Source organism: Nematolebias whitei, chromosome 23 (genome assembly GCF_014905685.2).
Source record: "Nematolebias whitei isolate Nwh7 chromosome 23, NemWhi1, whole genome shotgun sequence".
Taxonomy (NCBI): domain Eukaryota; kingdom Metazoa; phylum Chordata; class Actinopteri; order Cyprinodontiformes; family Rivulidae; genus Nematolebias; species Nematolebias whitei.
The window spans coordinates 1,713,277-1,721,325 of NC_056520.1; the positions used below are offsets into that span (position 1 = coordinate 1,713,277).

General features: G+C 48.8%; 1 protein-coding gene across 1 annotated transcript in view; it reads right to left on the bottom strand.

Annotated features, from left to right (window-relative positions):
- Positions 1 to 551: 551 nt before the first annotated feature.
- Positions 552 to 8,049, bottom strand: part of xirp2a (xin actin binding repeat containing 2a) — a 20,972-nt gene continuing 13,474 nt past the window's right edge. Inside the window, exons 7-9 of the mRNA XM_037696824.1 lie at positions 4,211 to 7,820; positions 714 to 847; positions 552 to 632 (exon numbers count right to left, since the gene is read on the bottom strand). Coding sequence (XP_037552752.1) covers positions 753 to 847; positions 4,211 to 7,820 — 3,705 coding nt within the window. The 3' untranslated portion in view covers positions 552 to 632; positions 714 to 752. The remainder of the gene's footprint in view (positions 633 to 713; positions 848 to 4,210; positions 7,821 to 8,049) is intronic.

Below are 8,049 nucleotides of genomic sequence, written 5' to 3' on the forward strand. Positions count from 1 at the left end.
TCACATCCCCTTTGTCTCCATCCTCCTCCTTCACCCCTGGAGAAACTTCAGAGTCTGTTTGTACCGCAGTGTCGGCGCCGCTATTTGACTCTTCACTTCGTGGAGTGCGAGGAACAACCGGTGCCTCCTCTGCTGTAACACGTGAGGCCTGACAGTCTGGCGCCGACAGAGACTCCTCGGTCTTCCTGTCCCGGGGTTGGTTTTGATCTGGAGCTTCAGCTCCAGTATCTCTTGGATTCATCGTTTGATTTAAGTGGTCGTTTCCCAGAGACGAGTCCTCTTTAGGCGGCCATGACGGCTTAACCAGCTTCAGCTCCTCGTCCACGGTGAAGGTTTTCTTTGTCGAGTCGACTTGAGGAGGCCACACTACTGAAATCTTACTCGTGGGCTTTTTGTTCTCATCCACCAGTTTGGAGACGTCACTCTCGTGGATGGACGTGTATTTGAAATCTAAACCTTTCTTTTCGGGCGCCGGTGATTTCACGGCTGAGTTGTTCTGGTTCTTGTTGTTCCAAAGGTCTTTGTGTGGTTTTTGTCCGAATCCCTCGTCGTAGTTTCCTTTGGACTTGAACAGTTGCGTGTAGTGTGGCGTGCAGTAGACGTGTCCGTGGAGAGAGGCGTAGTTACCGAGGCTGAAAACAGAAAAGACGAGACGTTAGAGGTGTTTGAAGAAGCTCATGGCAGCAGTGGATCCGCGGGGGGAATGGCTCTACCTTAGTTTGCCGTTGCAGTGTTGGCAGCGGAAGCAGCTTTTATGGAAGTTGAGTTTGTCTGCGGTCAGCGACTCCATGGGGTACACCCTCCGCTGACACACCCGGCACAGCTCGGACGCTGGAACTCGAATTCTCTGCAGAAAATAAATTCACAGTTTGTTCATCGTTCTGCTTCGTCCAAACAAAAGTTCAGTCTGATCCTGAAACAATTCATTCAACCTTTATTTCTACAGGTTAGTCCCAATGAGCCTCGGGGACTCCTTTACAAGAGAGACCTGGAAACAAACAGTCTGACGAGGAGTTTGTTCGTGTTTTTCTCCATTTCACAGATTTCATTAGAAGAACAAAGGAAAAGTGAAATATCTGCATTATTCAGAAACAAGCGTCACGTTGATGACCTCCGACTGAGTGGAGTTTGAAGTTCTGGAGACGAGTACCGGCGTATTGTTTGGCACTATTAGTGTTTAGTTCATATCTTAGATCCTTATTTACCGTTTCTTTTTACACTTTATATTTTCGCTGTTGTTGGATGCAACTGGGACCCTGAGTATACAACTTTGTTCCACCTCATGTACCACATGTGAAGAAACAACAATAAAGAACTTTGAACCTTGAGCGTTTTTCTGGACTGGAACTGAACCGAGATCGAAGTAAACCTGAATGTTTTTGTTTCGAGATACTTGAGTTACTCTGTGGAGAAGAACAGACGGACGTTTCGGTTTTCCTGTCTAACGATTCAACTGTTCTTTAAGCAATATAAAACTACGTAGCAGAGTTTCGTCTGATGATCGGGGGGGTCGGTTTACAAACACGTGGTGGCGGCCATCTTGGATTTTGGCGTGCCCTAATTTCAAACGGCTCCTTTCTTATCCCTCGATGATTCCTCACTTGCTCTCGTGCAAGACGGATGCCTTTGTTCCATCTCCCATCCTCCTCCTGCTTTTTTGCTCTCTGTCTTGTGTATCGGAGCTCTTATTTACACATCTTCTGAAACGTAAAACCACTGTCATGGATCTGGTCAGCCGGACTTTCAACGCAATTGATAAAATGTTTTTCAACAAAGCGACAGGATCCTGGAGAACCCTCATGCCCCGCTGAGACACACGCGGCAGGATACGTCATGGATCCTTGGGGAGTTTGCGATCTGATGTGTCTCTTCGTATCGTCTCAGGAGGACACCAAAGATGTTTATATAATTGGAATCATGATAGCAGAGTTTCTACTTTTTGGCTACGGCAGATACCTGTGTTATCGGCTATTGAAGAAAATGGCGGCAGCAGTTTAGGCCATGGCAAAGCTGCCAACCCTGTCTGAAGGGACGACCTTGGAGGGAGCTCATAAGCACGGACCAGTGGAATGTCTACAAATCTGGCCATTTTGGATTGAAAGTATGAACAGAACTCAAGGCTGATGAGAAATAACAGTCTGCCTGAAAAATAATCAACAATTGTGGCTTATCTGAATCCGACTCCCCCGTTCGGCCTCAAAGCAGGCTGACATATCAAATTTCTCCTGGGATATGTGTAATTTAAGGAAAAGCTCTGCCTATCGCAACCCCCCCCCAATGATAAAAAAGCTTATTCTGATTCTGATGAAGCCACACATCAAAATGGAAGTTTGTACCTGTCTGATTTGACCAGTGATCATGCTCACAACGTGCACGGACAGACGGCATTTCTAATTCGCCCTCTTCGCGACGGGGAACGACGTTTTTACGTAGAATGAACATCAGAGCCTTTGGATTGTCCTCAGACTTAGAAAACCAACAGATGACAAAGGTTTGACTGTAAATATGGTTGTTTTAATGGGCCGAGATGGTGTAGAGGCAGGGCAGCCGGCCTGGGACCCGAAAGTCCCAGGTTCGATCCCCAGTCACTGTATACCACGTGGTGTCTCTGGGCAGCACACCTCATCCCCAAAATGCCCCCAGGCAGCTTTCAATAGCTGCCCACTGCACCACCTGGTGGTGGATGGGTTAAATGCAGAGACTAATTTCGCCATTGTATGGAAACATACAGTGCTGACATTATGATGACATTATTATTATTATTATTATTAAAACCAGTGAGGAAGGGTTGTTTCCAGGCCACGCCCCCCTTTGAAAGCAGATGCGTTTATTTTTGTTAACTTATTTAAAAAGATCATGCACGTTAGTTAATCAATATGTCCAAGAATATAAATGTGCGGGAGTTAGCACAACAGCTAAATTTCACCAGTTCTGTTAAACAAATGAAAACAAGCGCACACAAACACAACAGCCAACAAAACAAACAACAAACATCTCACACTAGTTCCAGTTCCTCCTCGGCTCAAGAAGACCCGAACAAAACGAGTCTATGTAACTGAAGCTTTCAGGGAGTTCCTGAAGGCACCACCTGAAGAGGGTCCTGCTCTTCTATCAAGGTTATTGTGGCCTGAACTACATGTCCCTCAAACTTTACATCAAAACGACTGGCTCGGCATCGTGATGTGTGCATTTATTGGTGTTTCCAGTTACCATGGTGACGCCAATTGTCTCATTGAAAACACTGACAGAACTCCACAGCCTCTAACAGACACAGTGAGGTCACATGACCTGGAGTGGAGAGGTCCCTGAACAACTGATTAACTTTTGGAGCCATTTTGAATCAAGATGGCTGCCACAGCTACCTCATAAAACTCAAAGCTGACTATAACTCAGTCATTCTGTGAGATGTTGAGCCAAGTTTGGTTTGGTCATAGCTCAGAGAGTTGTTATACATTCCTGATGCAAATTAAAAATCCAAGATGGCTGCCTTAGCTAAAAGGGAAACATTACAATAACTCAGCTATTATTATAGATATAGATATTGTAGATATTGAGCTGAAGTTTGGTAAGCTTATAGCTGAGAGCGTTCCCCATCGCACACTGAATCCAAATCAAAAATCAAAGATGGCCGCCAAAGCTCAAATGAAAGAATGACTATAACATTAAAAAAAACATAAATTTGGGATGAATTAAACATGGCCGCAGCGTGGCAGTGCCCGTCAAAGTTTATCCAGAAACAAATAAATAATAAATGACGTTCAGCTTTGTGACACCAAACAACTGAAAAAGATTTTTCACAGAAACGGTAATTGATTTTAACGAGTCAACACAAAATAAATCCTTATTTTTCATGCACGGATGTTTGGGCAGATGATTTGTTCTGTAATTACTGAGAACGTGTTTTTATTTACAGAACAAACACGAATCAGAGCTTCGTTTTCTTCCAGCTGGAGGCGATTCATGCCGTTTCTGTTCCTTTAGAGAAATCTGCAACAACTCAGGATGGAGGAACGTTAGTCAGAACAGTTAGTGTCACCGCCGGATCCACAGGGCAGAGGCAAACAACAAACACTGTAGAAAGTCAAAGCTGAACCTCGGCTGCTCTAATATCAGAGAAGGTCTGAGACGAGATCAGGCTGAAGCTACGATGTTAGAGCGATGTTAGAGTCAGGACCGGACCAACATCTTCATGCTGCACGAGCCGGTTTACCAGACACGAAGGTCTCCTGGTGGGTCACGGTCTGGGAGGTCCTCTGCTCCGTCACGTTGAAGCCAAGGTTCTGGAAAACTCCCTGGCTCTCCACCCACGACTGCTGGAAGTTCCTCAGCAGTTCCTCCGTCGAGGCCTCGGGGGGCACCGAGAGAGTCGGGATCGCACCCCTCACCACGTCGGCGTACGATGGAGGGCTGCCCCGGATCAGCGAGCTCCCAGAATGCATTTCACTCCTCAGCTCTCGCGTCACGTTCCCGAAGTCGTCGACACTGCAGAACTGCTCCGTGACTGAAGTGGTCTGGGAGTGGTGCCCTGGATCTGAAGACGCCGACTCAGACTCTCGTCTTTCTATCTGCTCCCGGAGTTCTCGGGCCGCTTGAGAACCATGCTCTCCGGTCTCAAACACATCCTTTATGGCTTTGACGTTGAACATGGGGATTTCTTCGGCTCTCGATGTGTGAGCTTCGGCCTCTGCCTCCTCCGTGTCGCTACCCAGCCTCTCTGTAATCACAATAGGGTCCTTTCTTGTGTACACCGTTGGTTGAGGGGACTCAAATTTGTTTACGAGTTTTGTTAGATCAACTTTTGGAAGGTCCTCTTTCAGGAGTTCTATGGTCATGGTGTCAGGGGCATCCTCGGCATCAGGCCCCAAACGTTCAGGGATGTCAATGGGGTCCTTTCGATGGTACATCTTGTTCACTTCGGCCTTCTGAGCCTCCTCGAAGAAACTCTTCTTGTCTTTAACCGTCATCATGGAATCCACCATCTCTGTGACATCCATCAGTCCATGGTCGCTCCTCTCAGTAGGAGTCTCCCTGTCGCTGAACGGAGAAGACTGCTCCCTGTCAGCAGCACAGTACTCCGGCACCAGCACAGGAGGCGGGGGGGTCATTCCCCGGGAAAGCTTGGAGGTGGTGTCCCTCAGCTTCATCAGCTTCTCTGAGCGGCTGAGAGTCGGAGACGGCGTAGCCCTGCTGAAAGTAGGAGTGAAGGACTTGCGAGGAGGCGGCGGAGGTGTCCTGACGGACTTGTAAGGCGGAGGAGAAGGAGTCACCCTCAGGGGGGAGTCCACCCTCCTTGACTCAATCGTGATATAGGTTGGTGACGGAGTTCGAATGCTTGCCAATGGGGAGGACAGCCTCTGATCCGTCCCTTCGCTCAGGGCAGGACACTTGGTGCTTCCTCGGAGCACCTTCGTCTCTTCCACCACTTTCTTTTCTGTTCTGGACGAGGCGACACTGACCTTTGAGATTGTCACAGATGCTGCCGTGAAAGGTTTCTTCTCGGTTGTGGGCAGCACCGGCAGCTCCTCCTTCACCTCCTCTTCCACAGTGGTCAAGCTTTGCTTCAGAACGGTGAGTTTGGTTTGAAAAACGTTTTTCACGTAAGCGAGCATCTCTTTCAACTTTTTCTTGCTTTGCTGTGAAGCCAGTTGTCCTAAATTCTGTCTCTCGGTGGAGCCCAGGACCCAGTCGGGGACGTCGGTCACCATCTTCCTGACCGTGCTGCCATCTATTCTGCTCGGCGTGCCCTCCAGCTCTTTTATCTGAGCCACCAGCTTCTCCAACTCCGTGTATTTGTCCAAATCTGAGCTCTCTCCCGGCGGAGCTTCTTCTTTGTGCGCTGTTTTAGCTGGGCCTTTCAGCGACACGTTCTTTGACTCAACTTTTGCCTTCTTCTGAGTCTTGCTGGTTTCTGCTGCGTTCAGCTTCAGCTGCTGTCGCTCCACATGAGCGGCCTCTTCCCTCTGAAGGGTTTGTTGTACCGTCCTCTCAGTCACAACAACCTCCTCGTGTCTTTGAAGGTGCTCTGACGTCACGCTTTGCCGACTTTGGGACACGAGGTCTTGTCCTTGATGAGTCAGCGCTGAAGTGATCTGAGCTCCTGGTGGACACAGCTTGACTTCAGCCATGTTTGTTTGCTGTCCCTTCCTAACCTTCGTCTCCACTTCAGCCTCCTTCCTGGTTGGCGTCGCCTGCCTTTGAGTCTCTTTCATCTCAGTTGTTGCTGAAGTGTGCCGGCTGTTTGACTCGGTTTTCTTTGACATTTTTTCTTGTTGTGAATGAGCTTCAATTTTCATTTCCTTCAGCCCCAAACCGTCAGCCTTTTCTGCTTTCTTCTCTGTCTGCATTTTAAAAGTTTTCACTTTGAAGCTCGGAGGTACTTTTGGAATTTTAGTTGGCTGAGAGGGACTCGTTTTTCCCTCTGGTGTCAGAGTCACATTAATATTCTTTACATCCTCGGCTTTCAGCGTGACTGCAGCCGGGCTTTGAAGGTTGACGTGATCCTGGGCGGTACTCTGTATGGCGGCAGACCTGCTGCTGGATCTCTGAATATGCTGCTGCTGCTCCGTGACTGAACAGGTGACCATGCTGGGACAGGACTGGATCTCCTGTTCGGAGGACTCGTGACAGGACTTGGACACAGAACCTTCAGTTGAAAGTGTTTGCTGTTTGTCTGAGGGGACATTTGAAGGTGCAGTGGTGGGCTTTTTATTCAGTGCTGAGGTTGAAGGTTTGCTCAGAGGAATCTGGGAAGGGCTTTTCTTAGCGGGTGGGTCTTGCGACAGCATTGTGACTTTTGTTGTCTCCACGTTGCTCTCTGCTGCTGTGATGGTAGTGGACTGATTACTGGACGGTGACGCTGGAGTAGAGACGCTTCTTTCAGCATCCTCTCTCTCCTTTTGCTGACGGTATTTTTCCTCTGCCAGCATGAGGGGCGTTTTAAATTTGCGAGCATATGGTCTGGACTGTGGGGCCGGAGCAGGGTCTGGAGGTGGGGGCAGTTTGATGGGGGGTAAGAACACCTTTTTGGGTGGCTGTGGACTTTGTTTGTGCTCCGGTTTAACAGCTGGGATAGTGGGTATCCTTGTTGGTGACGCTGCCGCTGCCACTTTAATCTGACTGTTTCTTTCAGTCTGCTGCTGCGTCTCCTGCTTCACCTCCTGAACTTTGGCCTCCTCCTTGTGAACCATTACCTCCATTTGTTGAGCAGCAGGGAGCTGAGGTGGAGGAAGTGATGGAGCTGGTTGCTTTTTCTGCCATGTTGGTTTCACTTGCACAGGCTGCTTGTGCGGCTCTGGTTGCTTGGCCACTTTGAATAAAGGTTTTCCCAAAGGCTTTGCAGGAGGAAGCTGCGGCATCGCGTTAAGCTCCTGCTGCGAAGGAGGTGGAGGGAGAAAATCGTGTCCACCTGCAGAGGATGGAGGAGGCGGAGGGGGTGGAGGGGGGAAAAACTCAGGAGTCATGCAGTCCATGGGAGGTGGCGGCGGGGGAGGCGGGGGCAGCAGGTCACTGTCCTGCCTCATGATCTGAGGCGACGCTGGGCTCTCCATCACGGGCGAAGGTGGAGGGGGGAGAGAGAGGTCAGACTCAGAGGGTGGAGGTGGTGAGGAGGGAGGAGGTGGGAAGTGAATCTCCGGTGTGACCCTTTGGACGGCCCCCCTCCCTCTGTAGCTCCGGTGATCGACCTTCAGGTTTCTGACACTCTGCTGCACGGCGGTCCTCTCAGTCACCACCGTCTGTCGGACCGACTTGGTCTCTATTTGTTTGTTGGAGACGAATTTCTGTTTTGTTTCTTTCATCACATTCACACCGACGGCCTCTTTCTCCATTTGATTAACCGTCTTCATCAAACTCGTTTGATCATTAACAGTCTTCATTGAGCTCCTTTGATCATTAACAGTCTTCTTCAAGCTTGTTTGATCGTTAATGGTCTTCATCAAGCTCATTTGATCGTTAACAGTCTTCACTGAGCTCGTTTGATTGTTAACAGTCTTATTGGAGCTCATTTGATCGTTAACAGTCTTATTGGAGCTTGTTTGATTGTTAACAGTC